At 53.3% G+C, this 14,828-nt stretch overlaps 1 protein-coding gene across 2 annotated transcripts in view; it reads left to right on the forward strand.

Moving 5' to 3' along the window:
* The window catches only part of SMAD6 (SMAD family member 6), a 75,834-nt gene extending 61,450 nt beyond the window's left edge, over positions 1-14,384 (forward strand). For both annotated transcript variants that reach the window (XM_058541920.1, XM_058541919.1), the window contains one exon: positions 13,001-14,384. In XM_058541920.1, the coding sequence (XP_058397903.1) occupies positions 13,001-13,542 (542 nt within the window). In that variant the 3' untranslated portion in view covers positions 13,543-14,384. The remainder of the gene's footprint in view (positions 1-13,000) is intronic.
* Positions 14,385-14,828: the final 444 nt, after the last annotated feature.

Here is a 14,828-nt window from a genome sequence, read left to right on the forward strand (position 1 = left end):
TCGCATTATTGCTGCATTGACTTGAGTCATGCAGTGTGTGCCCATGTGTATCCAGACACAGGGTAAAGAATTACTTGGAGAAATATGAAACTGTTGCTGAGGTGATGGCTCACCTTCCCCAGATGCTTGGGGGGAGGCAGTGACAGTGGAAGGAGCACTTGCAGCCTCAGAAGACACGGATGAGCCCTGCTCCTGCTTCCTTGTCTCTGTGGACTGCAGGGCCGTCACCCAACCTCTCTGATCTTTATATTCCATAACCTAAAACGGGGTCATTTATGAATGGGCTTGGAGAACTGGAAAACCCTCCACAGTTAAAAATGGCATCCCACCATCACCACTGATGGGGATGGAGCCACCTTCTTGCCTTGGGCTACAGGGGCTATGGGAACCAACTGTGGCCTCCTTCTGCTTTGTAAACCAGTCTTGGACTTGAGGTTGAGGCATGGGACCCAGGTCTGTGGGGCTATGTCCACCTGCTAGCCTGATGGGATAGACAGACTGGCTCCCTCCCTTCTCTGCACCTCCTGCCCCAGATCAAACAAGTCATCGCTTTCCAGGCGGCTTGGAGCTTGGGCATGGACGGCGCCACGCAACTTTAGCTGCTTCAGCTGCGCACAGTAGCACGGCCGCAAACAGGAGACTGGGTTGCAGGGGTGAGCTTCTGCCAGCGGGTGGGTCATTTTGCAACATTTTCGCAGGGAAAATTTAAATCTCATGTTACTGTGTTCTTTACAGCAAATACTAGTATTTAATTGTGGCTTAATGATCTCTCCAGTCAATATTAGCTTTTTGCCTATGATAAAGCACTGCTGTTTGTTCCAGAAATGTATAAGAATGGTCCAGGCAACCCTCACTTGAAGAAAATCCAGTATGTAAGTCTCTGCATTCACTAAAGAGGTGTGGATTATGTACCTTTGTGTTATAAAAGGATATTTTAAAGGAAAGGATTTAATGCAAGGATTATTTTAAAATTGAATGCCCTCGTCTCTGGGAATTTTAATTTTGGGATGTTTATCCCAAAGTGCATCTTTAGTGTAAATCAAGGCGGGTATATTTGACTTGCAAAGTTTACATGATACTCTCTCATTGGTAAATAACAACAGGCCAGTGTTAGATGAGGCTTATCTTCGAGAGCTTTGCAAATAAGAAAACCAGCCCCCCACCCTGTTGTTTGGCTCTTCCTTTCAGAGCCGTGCTCCCTGGTCCCTTCACCCTCATAGACTTAGCCAGCCAGAGAAATTAAATCTACCCCCATTGCCAGACGAGATGACTGCAGCCTTTAGGCAATTAAAAAAAAAAAAAAAAAAAAATTGTTGGGGCCGGCCCGGTGGTACAAGCGGTTAAGTGCGTGCGCTCCGCTGCGGCGGCCCGGGGTTCGCCAGTTCGGATCCTGGGCGCGCACCGACGCACGGCTTGGCAAGCCATGCTGTGGCGGCATCCCATATAAAGTAGAGGAAGATGGGCACGGATGTTAGCCCAGGGCCAGGCTTCCTCAGCAAAAAAAGAGGAGGATTGGCAGATGTTAGCACAGGGCTGATCTCCTCACAAAAAAAAAAAAAAAAAAGGAAAAAAAAATTTGTTTTTGAGCCACTGAAACAATCCTTGCACATAATGAGTTCATGTGGCATTCCATTGGCTGCATCATTGGATCAGCAAGTAGGGACGATGCTCCCCCCACCCCCACCAATATGTCCTGGCCTCTGAGCATCAGTAGTGTCATCTGTTTAATGGGAACAATACAGCTGCTGCGCCTTTTTCAAACTCAGGAAAACCCGATGATTTTCCAGCTGCCCTCCTAGCAATCAAATGTAAAATTCCATTCAGCACCCCATGGTTGAGAGCACCCTTGGTGGTATCGTGCCAGGTCCAAGGGGAGGAGGGGCAGAGATGAGTGCAGCCTAATCCTCGGCCAGCCTGCTCACAGGTGGGTGGGGTGGAGACACATGCCCTCCTGCTGACAACATCGAGTGTCACAGAGGAGGTTCAGATCCAGAGACTGAGGAAGGCTTGTCAGAGGAGGTGACATGGGGTCTTGGCGGTTGATCAAGAGTCTGACAAACACTGGGGAATGGGGGAGGAAACTCACACTCATCGAGTGCCAGTTACTGTTGTTGGGCCCTTCACTCACCCCCTGGACCCCTCTGAGTGAGGTATTATGGAGGAAGAAACCAGGGCTCAGCATGGCGGCTTTCACGGGTACAGCATGTGCCTCACTCAGGGCCTGTGCTCAGAAGGGGCCTCTGCTCAATTTAATGCTCTGCTTTCATCATTGAAATTCTGAGTAATTTTTGAACAAGGAGCTCTGCATTTTCGCTTTGCACTGGGCCCCAAAAGTTATGTAGCTGGTCCTGGCACTCAGAGATGTAGGCACCTGCCCACAGTGACAGAGCCCTTAGGATTTGCACCAGTTCACCTCTCTGCTGCCTGTGGTCTCAGGCAGCCTTCCGGATCAAGAGAGAGTGGGAGGGATGGAGTACACACAGAGGGGGGTATTCAAGGCACAGGGAGCTAAGGGATCCCATGGCAGGAGACGGTGAGGCCAGGGACTTGAGGAGCCCGGACTGGGGAGGCCTCACCTGGTTATCCCCTGGAATGGCTCTGCAGCAGTGTGGGTTCCAGCCCCTGGGGGCTGAGATAGGCTGACTGAGGCAATGCTGAGGTACTTTGCTTTGATAGCTTTACAATGGGTCCAAGTAGAAGTCTGAGGCAGGAGGTTTGCTAATAAAACTCAAATTGTATTTGAGAAATAAAAACAGAGGTGCCCCGAATTCTCCCGGCTCTGGGAGCCTGCAGGGCAGGACTGTGCCCAGAGATGGGCCTCCTTGAAGCACGATGCCATCTGCCACAGACCAGCATCCCTGCACCTCTGCCGCCCGGGCTGTCCCCATCTGAACCCCCAAAGGGCCGATTTTGTTTTCCGTGATCTCGGATTCAGCAGGGCAGTCAAGGTTGGGTTGAATCAGCGAACTTTGGCACTTAAAGCCTACGATGAAAACCCAGACTCAGCTGACTTAGAAAAGAACCCTGAAGACCAGCAAGGGGCCGGGTTTGTGTGTGAACTCAGGAATGGGGCCATCAGCAGTGCAGGCCCGCAGGCAGGAGGATTTAGGGGGCCCATCCCTTCTCACGACTCCCGCTTCTTTCCTGGGGACTGAGGTACCCAGCTTCATTATCTTGCACAAATAGCGTTATTTTAGAATCTTTCCAGGGGCAATATGGAAAGCAAGACTTTTCCACCCCAGGGGTCTCTGGGTAAGAAAACAAACAAACCTACTCAGAGTGTGACTTTGTGATAAAACAAAAGAGGACTTGGAATGGGAGCAAAGTTCAGAGCCTTTTGTTGCAGGAACTGGTTCCTTCTCAAAATTATAAGCTGCTTATCGCTGTCTCTCTGCTTGCAGACACTTTTCACCGTCATTCCCTCCCAGGGCACGGGGAACCAGAAGCGCCCCCATGCTTGGGTCCTTGCCAGAGGTCTGAGTGGTTTCCCTGCCCTGCTTCCTTGGCGTCTTGTCTTTTCTGGCTTAAAGGTTGTTGGGTTTCCTTTAGGAGGGCCTGGCTGGGAGGGGCTACGCAGGCACGCCAGTGTTGCTGATGTGGAGTGTGATCAATCAGCTCTGAGGGAGGAGATCAATCTGATGGCAGCCTCAGTGTGGCTCTCAGAAGCTGTAGCTGCCTGCAGTGTTAAGAAGGGAGCTTGGACCACAGACCGCTCTGCTCCCCGGGCCCAGGGAGCCTGGAACAATCTTGCCGGGCGGCAGGTAAGATGGATGCTGATGGAAGCAGGGCCCCAGGTTCCTCCTCTCGTGGTCCCCCTGCCCACCAGAGGAGTAGGTCCTGGGGAAACTGTGGAGGAGACGCCGAGCAGCCCTCTCTATTAGGGCCTGGGTGAAAGCTTGTTTTATATCAGGGTTGCAATGTGAGTTCATCTTTTCAGGATTTGTTTGAATACTGCACGAGATAAAAGGATGGAAACCTTACCCACCTCAGCCCAGGCCGCCACTTTGTTCCACCGGAGACATGGGGCCGAGCAGGCCAGGTCAGGGCGCCAAGACTGAAAGAAAGGCCTTCCTGCAGGGCCCTGCAGCCCTCTCCCTAGAGAAGGCCAGTTACAGCCCTGCCAGGCAGTCACTGACTATCCTGATACCCCCATCCCTCCTAAACCCTCCGGGGTGGGGGCTCCGAGGACTACCCCAAAGAGCAGAGCGAGCAGATGGGGCAGCATGAAGGGCCTGGCAGAGAGAGACGGTGGGCTCAGAGTCAGGCCAGCCAGTCGGGATTCCTGCGCTGCACTGCTCTGTGGCCTCTCCGACTTGGGGGTCTGTCCTCTGAGAATGGAGACCATTCTACCTCCTGGACTTGGGAAGTTTGAGAGGGAGAATGGATGAAGAGCACAGAACACCTGGCTCCTCCCACCCTCCAGGGACTCAGCCAGGGTTAGCAGCCCTCCGTTATTGCAGCACATCTAGAACATGCTCACTGTGTTGTGGAGGGTGGTGGGATTGTGTGGGAGAAACTATACCTGAAAAGCAAAAAAAGTATGTGCTTACCGGGCTGCACGGGGGCCATAGATGGCTGTTATAAGGCAAGCTATTTGAAAACCCCACTGCCCTCCCGGGAAGTGGGCAGTGTGTGGTGGGCAGTGGCCCTCACATTGCCACATTCAAGAACCCCTTTTAAGGTCCAGTCTTTATAGAGCCTCTACGTGCCGGCTTGGAGTGGACATGGCTGGATTATTATATCACAGTCCCTGTACCGTGACTCTGCAGTCCCCTGGGGTTTTGCAGCCCACAGGTTGCAACCACGAGAGTAATGCAGAGTCTCCTGTCTGTAAGCCTAGATAGACGTGAGCTCGAATCCCAACTTGGCAGCTTCCTAGGTGAGGACTGTGGACACGTCACCTGTCAGGCCTCAGCTCCTTCACCTTAAAATGGGAATGACTGCGGGGATGAACAATATGTCAAGATAGTACATTTAAAGTGCTTCATACTCTGCCTGGCATTTGATTTGGTAAAGGTTCATTAAATGTTGGCTGGTATATTATTATTATTATTATTATCATCATCATCATCATTGGCTGTTTTTTTTTAATTATTATGATTGCTACTATTATGATTTCCCCTTGATTCTCAACTCCATTGGCACATCTTATCTTTGCAGGTATTATTACCTAATACGAATACCCTTCTGACCTATACAGGCTGAGTCAATCTATTAAATAATTTATACAAATAATATATAGAGATAAGACTGTACGTGGTAATACTATTAGTAAAAATAATAATAGCTGTTACTTAGGGAGTGCCTGTTTGAACCAGGCATTATTTGACGCACTTGAAATTGATCCCACTGAGGCATCCTCATTTTACAGATTAGGAAACTGAGGCCCTGGGGGAGGGGTGAGGTCACTTACCCAAGATTTCACAGCTGGTGAGTGGCAGGGCTGAGATTCACATGTGGACAGCTTTGCTCCCTGGCCCAGGCTCTTAATCCAGCCCTGTGCAGGAGACGCCCGACCGGTCCCAGCCGTATCGCTAATTTCCGCTGTGACCTTGGCAAGTTACTTTACCTCTTTGGGCCTCAGTTTTTGCATCTGCAAAATCATGAATTTTGGCCATGTGGACTGCGCGTTTCCTGGCCTCCGTCCTCCCCTCGCTATCATTCTCCCTTTGCACACCCATCTCACTCCCTGTCTTGGGGGAAAAGCCCCCCTAGCAGAGTAGCTGGTGGACTGTCTGGAGGGTGGTGGCAAGCACAGTCCTTGGCCCCAGAGACCAGCGGCCGAAAGAGCGCCCGAGGTGGACCCTGTGCAGGCGGCGGCGGTGGCCAGACCGCCCGTGATGTAATGACCGATTAGGAACTTCCTCTTGGAAGCCTGGCTTCCTCTAGGAGCCAAAGGTGCTGGAGCTGAGGTGGGGGGTGGGGAGGGCCGGGTGGGAGCGAGTAAGAGGAAACTCCTGTCAGCTGGGCCGTGCTTTTGGAAAGAGTTCAGCAGAGAGCCTCGTTCTAAGCTGTTGACCATTAACATGGCCCCGTGCACATTCCTCCTCTGCTTTTACTGCCGGAGCCCAGTGGATAAAGGACTGGTCTCCCCCTCCCTTAACGAAGTAAAAAAAAAAAAAAAAAAGAGCCTCTAATTAATGCTGCATCTCTGGACTTGCTGCAAAACCTGAAGCCATTTCTGCAGCTTAAAATGACAAAGGAAGGTTAAGTGGAAACTCCTTTTTTCCCCTTAAGTTTGATAACAAAAACTACTTATCTAATGGGCAAACAAGGCTTTTAAGGGGGTGTTAGGTTAACCAGATGCAGGGCCACATAATTACTCCCAGGCCTGAGAGCCGCAGATGAAAAGCTGCCGGTTGGACGTTGGACGGGAACTTGAAGCCACAGGCATGACATGGGACAGAAGAAAGGAGTTTTCCAGGAGAGCAGGAGGCCCCAGCGTGGCCTTGTGAAAAGGGCATTGGAAAAGACAGCCCTGGGCTCCTCTCTGGCTCTGCCGCCAACTTGCTGGGTCACCCTGGGCAAGTCGCTTAACGTCTCTGGGCCTCTGGGTCTCCGAGTCTCCCCTCCCAGCTGTTGGTGGGGCCTGGGTCTGTCTGCCCTTGCTTCGTGCTCACTGAAGTGTGGCTGGGCTGGCCCTTTCGACTTACCCCCTGGAGATTCAGGGAGGCTGCTGTGGTCCAAGGGGGTGTGAAGCGGCAGCAAAGGCTTTGAACATGGAGGAGCATGGGCAGCCCGGCCAGGCCCCTGGAGACCAGAAGGGCTGGGGGCCCGGCCTCCTGCAAATGCCCTGAGCTTTCACGTCCAGCTGCCTTCGAGTCTAAGGGACCGGAGACTTTAATCTGGGCACTTTTCGGGTTCCTTTCACAGGATGGCCGCGTCCAATGCAGTTTGGCCAAATGGAAAGGGGGGAATCACGAGGAAAACAAGCTGCATTGCGTGTGCTCAGGCTTTTGGAGCGTGCAGCCCACGGGGGAGCACACAGGAACGTTCCCGCCCTTTGTTTTGACAGAAAACTGCTGATTCGAAGAAGTTAAAGGCTTTTCTTGGGATTTCAGCTCTCCCGCCTCCCCCAGACTGCAGTTGGCCCCCTCAGTGCCCCAGCACCCCCACAAAATTACACGTTCGGCTCGCAGCACCCTCACTGGGCGGAGAGGCCAGGAGGAAGGAATGCCAGCCATTGGAGGGGCCGGCTCCTCCTGCCCACCGCAGGCATCCACCACCCTCTCGTGGCAGGAATGTGGGCGCCACCTGGAGGCCGGGCCACCCCTGCCTGGCCTGGAAACACAGGGGCTGTCCCCTGGGCCACTGCGGAGCCCTGCTGAGGCCACTCCAGGACAGCCCCAGGGAGCTGGCCTAGCAGCACATTCCCACTTTTTTCAGTTTAATTCTTTCAGGGCTCTGAAAAGCCACAGCTCTTAAGTATCTAGGTCGTGATTTTTCAGTGTGTATACCTGAGTTCCCATTGTACCAATCAAGATCTCCATCACCCCAGAGAGTTCCCTCACACCACTTCCCAGTCATCCCCGCTCCCCAGCGGTAATCCCTGTTCTGATTGCTGTCACCGTAGGTTAGTTTTGTCTGCTCAAGAATTCCATATAAATGGAAACAAACAGCCTGTCTTCTGTGTCTGGCCGCTTCCACTCAGCATGATCATTCGCCTTCATTGGTGTGTGTTTCAGTAGTTCGTTCCTTTTTATTGGTGAGCCATGCCCCAGTGTATGGATGTACCTTATTTTTGTTTATCCATTATCTTAGTCTGTTTGGGCTGTTGTAACAAAAATACCATAGACTGGGTGGCTTAAGCAACACATACTTATTTCTCACAGTTCTTGAGACTAGGAAGGCCAAGATCAAGATTTGGTGTCTAGTAAGAGCCCATTTCCTGGTTCATAGTTGGCTGTATTCTTGCTGTGTCCTCACATGTTCAAGGGTCGAGAGAGCTCTCTGGAGTCTCTTTTAAGGGCACTAATTCCATTCATGAGGCCTCTACCCTCATGACCTAATCACCTCCCAAAGACCCCACCTTCTAATACAATCACATTGGGGGTTACAACATGTGAATTTTGGGGGACACAGACATTCAGTCCATCACGTCTGAGCTGTTTTCCAAGCTTGGGTGATTATGAGTAGAGCTGCTGTGAACATTCACTAAATCACAGAAGTTTAGAGCTCATTGTTCAGGCAGGAAGACTGAGTCCCCGAGAAGGAGGATGGCCTGCCTAATCAGAGCCAGGAGGCCAGGCACCTGACTGCAGGACTTCTGACTCCTGGCCTGGTGCTGCTCTGCCAGATCGACCCCAGACATAGTGCCAGACTGCGCCTGTTCTCTCCTCCTCCCCCCGGAACCCTCCCAGCCAGGACCCAGATTCTGGCTGGGAACTAGGCCAGGCCCTGAGCAGGAGTTTCGGTCAGAGCACGGTCATCTTTGATGTTGTTCACTCGGGTCTGACTCCCCGGTATTTATTTGCAATTAAGGAGCTGGTTCCTAATTAGGCTGATGGCAGGACCACAGCCTTGGAGCCACAAGGAGAAAAAGATCTTCTGCAAGAGACTGTCCCCTGGCACCCTGAGTGGCAGCCCAGGCTGCAGACAAGAGGCATAGTGGGTGGCTGGGGCTCTGTAGCTGGGAAGTGCAGGGGGAACCAGGGTTTGGGGGTGCCTGCCTTCTCACTCGCAGAGAGCATGTCAGCTTGTGTGGGACACCCTGCATGAGATCTGAATACATATACGTACGAGTGTGGAAACAGAGCCACACAGCACTTGGTTCTAGACACTGAGTTATCCCTGTCTTCAGTCTTCATTCCTTTGCTTACTGAGCACCTCTGTCACCTCAGGTACCAGGCTAGTTTGCAAAGTGCTCTGCAGTCTGCAAAGGGCATTGCTGTCCACTGCCATGTTGTAACCTCCCACGGTGGTGACTCTGGGTCATGACCCCCGACACCCCTAAGGACCCCTGGCCTTTGTAGGGTCAGGCCAGTGCTTGGACCACTAAATAGATGGCTGCTTCTTTCTGCACCCGATGGATCTGCTGCCTGGGTTTCCAGAAAACCCAAAGATGGACTGTGTAGGTGAGGGACTCGGTTGTGAATAAGTTCATTTTACAGATGGGGAGACTGAGGCTTGGGGACATTCAGCATCTTGTCTGTGGTCACATATCCAGTCAATGGGGAGAGGCTTAGATCTATCTCACTCTGAAACCTTGTGGATCATGTGACAAGGATTAGATTAGAATTCTGGGGTCTCAAGCTCTGGTCCCAGTTCTGCCACCCACTGCCATGTGTCCTTGGGCGAGTCACCCTGTGCCACCGGGGTGCCATTGTTGGGGCACAAGGACATTGGACTCAACTAGTGGTTCCCACAGGCCAGTCTCGGGACTAAGTTTCATTGGTCCACAGTGAAAGAAATAAGAAAATTTCTTATAATCTCAGTGTATTAACTTCTAAATTTCTGATTTAGGTCCTATGTATTTTGTTAGTATCAAATGACTTTCTTTTGTGCCAGTGATAGTAGATGGTCTTGGGGTATTTGATAAGTCCATACGTGACAAAATAAAATAGTGATAACCCTGGGACATTCCCAACCCCTCTGTTAAACACCGTATTGGTTTGTGAAAGCCAAAGTGTTGGGGCTCCCTGGACCAGATCATGTCAGAGGCCCCCTAAAGCTCTGGAGCCCTGAGAGCTGGCTAGGGACAGGGAGGCCCCAAGCATGGTGATGGGCTCATCTGTGGCTTGCTCTCGGGATGGGACCTGAGACCTAAGTCCTTGCCCACCATCCCCTCGGGCCTGAGGCCATCGACCCCACCTGCTGGGCAGCATTCCCATGGGGGTGGGGGTGAGGGCAGTGTGCTGACACTTGGGATGTATTTTATTTCCTTCCTCCTTCCCTTTTAGTGTTCCAAGAGCACTCTAGGGATACATGCAGCCTTGGCACAGACACACACGGACCCGAGACCCACCCTTCCTACCTGACAGTCTAGACCAACCAGGGGCAATGACACCTGCTCAGGCCAAGGGAGGGGCTGCACTTAAGGCTGGAGGCACACAGGAGGGAGAGGTCAGAGAGGGCTCCTCAGAGGCGGCAGTCCATCTCCTGGAATTTGGAAGACTTGGCCAGGGGCCCGGGCCTGATGAGGTGTTACCCAGGCTGCCCCACCAAAGAGGCCGCAGGTGAGGCCTGGCCCAGGCAGTGCCCCTGAGCCAGACAGTTGGGGCAGGCTGGGCCCCAGGGCAGCTCTGTGGGGTTCGTCCCTAAGCCCGGGATACCATCCCCCTGAGGGGCACTGGGGCAAGGCAGGAGACACCGGTCTTGACGAGGTGGGGGTAGGTGATGAGGAGGCATTTGGCTTGGCTGAGGTGGGAGGAGCTGAGAGGAGGGGGACAGGAAGTCCCACTTGGCTTTTAATTGAAAGCCTTTTGGGGGCTGGGAGAGAGGAAGTGCCCATCCCCCAACCCCATTACCCTCACCCCTACACTCTCGGACTGCTCAACTGCTTCTCTGCCTTTTACAGTGGAGTGGCTACACCCTGGGGCAGAGCTGCCACTTTATGACTGGGTGGCCCTCTCTGAGCCTTATCTGTAAGAGGGGGACAGCAGGAATCCCTCACCAGTGAGACTGTGCCACAAGGCCTCAGGGAGTGAAGGCCTTTCATTTGTGGGGTGGGGAGTGACTCACCAGCTTGTGGTTAAGCACCTGTAGGACTCAGAGACCATAAGAGCAGAAATGGTTACAGAGAGGGAAACTGAGGCTCAGAGAAGGGCAGGGACTTGCTCAGTGCATGGGTTTCATGGTGGAGTCTGCCGGGAGTGTGGAGAGGAGCTCCCCTCCAGAGTGTGGCCTGGCCCTGATGCCAGCTCCAGTGCTCACTAGTGTGTATCCTCGCCATCGGTTATGGCGCCTCCCTGGGCCTCGGTTTCCTCACCTGTGAAATGGGTGATAATAGAGGTGAATGTGGTGAGGAAGGCGCCTAGCTCGTGGAGGCACTCAGGGATGCCTGTGGCCTGTCCTGTCGCCCACTGTTCTCCAGGCACAGCTTCTTTGCTTCGCCCCTCTGTGCCTAGTGCACTAAAGGAACTCTTGTTGCTTGGTGGGAAGGTTGGTGCTGGAGTTTCATGGCCAGGCTGGGATGGTGCTGCTTTCCTGGATCTTGGGAACTCCTAGACTGGTGCCAGATGGACAGATGGAGAGAGAGCCAATGGCTTGGGGTGTTCCTGGCTGCCCACCTGCTGGGACTGGCCAGCTTGGTCACCCCCCACAGGCTAGAGCTGTCTGCCTGCCTACTGGCTAAGGGCAAGTCAGTAGAGGGCAGGGAGCAGGGCCTCTTCTCTGTCTCGCTGACCATCAGCGGGAACCATGAGGGGCCTGGACAGAGACTGTGAGGCAAAATGATATGTCCTCGGCAGCTGGCCTGGGGACCTGTGGCTGGGACCTTAATGCCCGGCAGAGGGTGAGGGGCATGCCCTTTGAGGCTGTGCCCAGCCCAAGGCGACAGGAGCCTACAGGAGGCCCCTCAGGCAGACAGTTTCCTGCCTGGTGGCTAGGCGGGCCTCCCAGTGCCTAAGAGGATGTCAGGAGCCCTGTCACCCTGCTGCTCTGAGGCATCTGGGTGGGCCTGGGCTGCAGGCAGACAGGGCTGACCTCACCCGGCTCATGAATGGAGTTGTTAGCCATGTTTTCTCCCTCAGGTTTGGCTGGACTTTGGTCAGTTTCTCTTGGAGAAGCCGAGCCACAAAGTGCCTGGCTGTGTTCTCACCAGGCCTCCAGCAGAACTCGGCCCTCCAGGCAGAGCCCCAGCCGGGGGCCTGTGTGGGAACATGTCACCTCACTGGGCAGTCACGGGTGCCTACTGCTTCTCAGAGCTGTGAGCTCAAAGGAAAGACCAGATGTCAACAGGCTTCAGAATCTGAGAAGCTGGTCACACGCGAGAGCAGCGAGGATGGGGCTGCTCTTCATGACACACCCCAGCCTGTGTGTGGTCTTAGGTTTGGTCTCAGAAAATTGTTAAATTCATCCAGACACGCAGAGATGCCCCAAGCTGGAGTGAGAAGGGATTCCAGCCATCATCCAGGCCACCGCTTTGCTGTCCGTGGGGAAACTGAGGCTCAGAGAGGAGCAGCACACACCTGCAAGAGCTGGCAAACTCTGGAGCCCTCGAGGGACGTTTCCCTTTAGCGTTTGGAGACCCTCAGCTTCTCTGTCTCATGGAGGTGGCTGCAGTTCTGGTGAAAGCCTGCACTTCCTGCCCGAGAGCCCACTCGAGGGGCGGGTCCCAGGAGGCTTGGCATAACGCTCAAGGCCACAGTTTCGGCTGGGAGGGATCCTGGGGCCAATGCCCCCACCCCATCCCGCCTTCCTCTGCCTGAGTCCCCTCCAAGTGGTGATTTATGCCCCCTAATGGCTTCACTCCACTCTGTTCAGGTTGAGGCTGGCCTGACCAGGTTCAGATCCTGACTGTGCCACTCCCTGGCTGTGTGGCCTTGGGCAGGCTGCTGGTGTCAGCCAAGTCTTGGATCCTCATCTGTAGAATAGGAGAAGGTGGCCTCCTCCCAGTGATTGGAGGATGCAGTGAGGGCAGGTGTAGAGTAAGAAGTGCCGTGCACAGCCCCTGGGATGTTGTAGGTGCTCAGCGTTCAGGCCTTCCTTTGGGTGTGTGGGTTTGTCATCTCTGCTAGCTTGTAAGATGCTGTGGGCAGGAGCCACGTGTGGTTCGTGTCTGTGTCTCCAGAGCACACAGCACGCAGTAGGTGCCTTGCCTTCTCCTAGGCTCATAGCCTTTGTTTTCTTCTTTGTGTGTGTGGGAGGGTGGGGGGAATGTCCTGCTGTGTGTTAAATTTCTTGAGGACAGCCTGGCACACAGTAGGTGCTCGCATGTGTGTTGAATGCTAGAAACCCCACCCAGCCCCCACCGTCCAAGCAGCAGTGCCACCTCGGCTCCCCTCTGCCACCTGCTTCCCCACCCCGAGTAACACCCCGGTGCCCTGTGCTTGCCCCGCAGACGCCAGCATGTCTCCGGATGCCACCAAGCCGAGCCACTGGTGCAGCGTGGCATACTGGGAGCACCGGACCCGTGTGGGCCGCCTCTACGCGGTGTACGACCAGGCCGTGAGCATCTTCTACGACCTACCTCAGGGCAGCGGCTTCTGCCTGGGCCAGCTCAACCTGGAGCAGCGCAGCGAGTCGGTGCGGCGCACGCGCAGCAAGATCGGCTTCGGCATCCTGCTCAGCAAGGAGCCCGACGGCGTGTGGGCCTACAACCGCGGCGAGCACCCCATCTTCGTCAACTCCCCCACGCTGGACGCGCCCGGCGGCCGCGCCCTCGTCGTGCGCAAGGTGCCTCCTGGCTACTCCATCAAGGTGTTCGACTTCGAGCGCTCGGGCCTGCTCCAGCACGGGCCCGAGCCCGACGCCGCCGACGGCCCCTACGACCCCAACAGCGTCCGCATCAGCTTCGCCAAGGGCTGGGGGCCCTGCTACTCCAGGCAGTTCATCACCTCCTGTCCCTGCTGGCTCGAGATCCTCCTCAACAACCACAGATAGCGGCCGCCGCGGAGGGGCAGCGGCCCCACCATGTGCCCGCCGCCAGGGGGCCAGTGCCCAGAGACACAGCCCCACGGACGAACCCCCCCAAATATCATCTACCTAGATTTAATATAAAGTTTTATATATTATATGGAAATATATATTATACTTGTAATTATGGAGTCATTTTTACAATGTAATTATTTATGTATGGTGCAATGTGTGTATATGGACAAAACAAGAAAGACGCACTTTGGCTTATAATTCTTTCAATACAGATATATTTTCCTTCTTTTCCTCCTTCCTCTTCTTTATGTTTTCTTTTAAGAAAATGATACAGCAGAGCTAGGTGGAAAAGCCTGGGTTTGGTGTATGGTTTTTGAAATATTAACGCCCAAAAAGCTAATACCAGTCACCCATTGAATAATAAAGTATTCGCATTATAGTTTTTTTTTTTTTTTTAACTGTCTTCTTTTTAATGAAGAGGGACATGCAGGGCTTCGGTGGTTTCTGATCCATCAGGCATCCTGAAATTTGATTTCAGTCTTTAATGGGATAAAGAGTAGAGGGAATAAATTGAAAAGGGAGGATGGACATATGTTTACGCTTAAGGCCAGAGAAGTTTCTGTTGTTCTTTCCTGCCCACAGCTGTGGTGTGTCCACAGGATGGGGGGAGGAGGAGCGTACATGGGCCATCAATCCTGTATAAGCTGTCCCAGTCTGATGGAGGAGGCGCATGCTCTGGCCTGGAGGAACTCCATGATGGTGAAGACTCAGGTTCGTGCCTCCCTCTCTGAGCTGTGCACCAGCTAGAAGAAGACACTAATTCTCACTGCTCTGGGGAAATGGCCTGAGGAGGAAAGACCATCTTGTAGAACCCACCTGAGCCCCAGGGTGAAGCTCCTGTTAGGACCAAGACAAGCTACCCTCCTCCCCCACCTCCCCCCGCCCACCACCAAATAGCTCAGAACCTGCCCATCTGGGGCTGTATCCATGATTTATGCAAAAGCAAGTGGTTTCTTTCTACTCTATAAAAGGGAAAAATTGAGTTCTGGAAGGGTAAATGACGAGCTCATGAGACAGATCAAGGTTAGAAGTTACATCCAGTTGTAGGACCAGAGCCATATTAAATCAGTTTTCTTGCTTGAGAAAACTCAAAAAAGAAGGCCTCCTTGGCCAAGTAACTAAGGGGAATGTTACATTGTATATCTTCTTTCCTGGAGATTTACATTAGCATATTAAATGCTCTGAGAAGTCCTGTGTGTTATCTATTGCTCCGTAATAAATTATCCTAAAACTTAGCA

Source organism: Diceros bicornis, chromosome 5 (genome assembly GCF_020826845.1).
Source record: "Diceros bicornis minor isolate mBicDic1 chromosome 5, mDicBic1.mat.cur, whole genome shotgun sequence".
Lineage (NCBI taxonomy): Eukaryota > Metazoa > Chordata > Mammalia > Perissodactyla > Rhinocerotidae > Diceros > Diceros bicornis.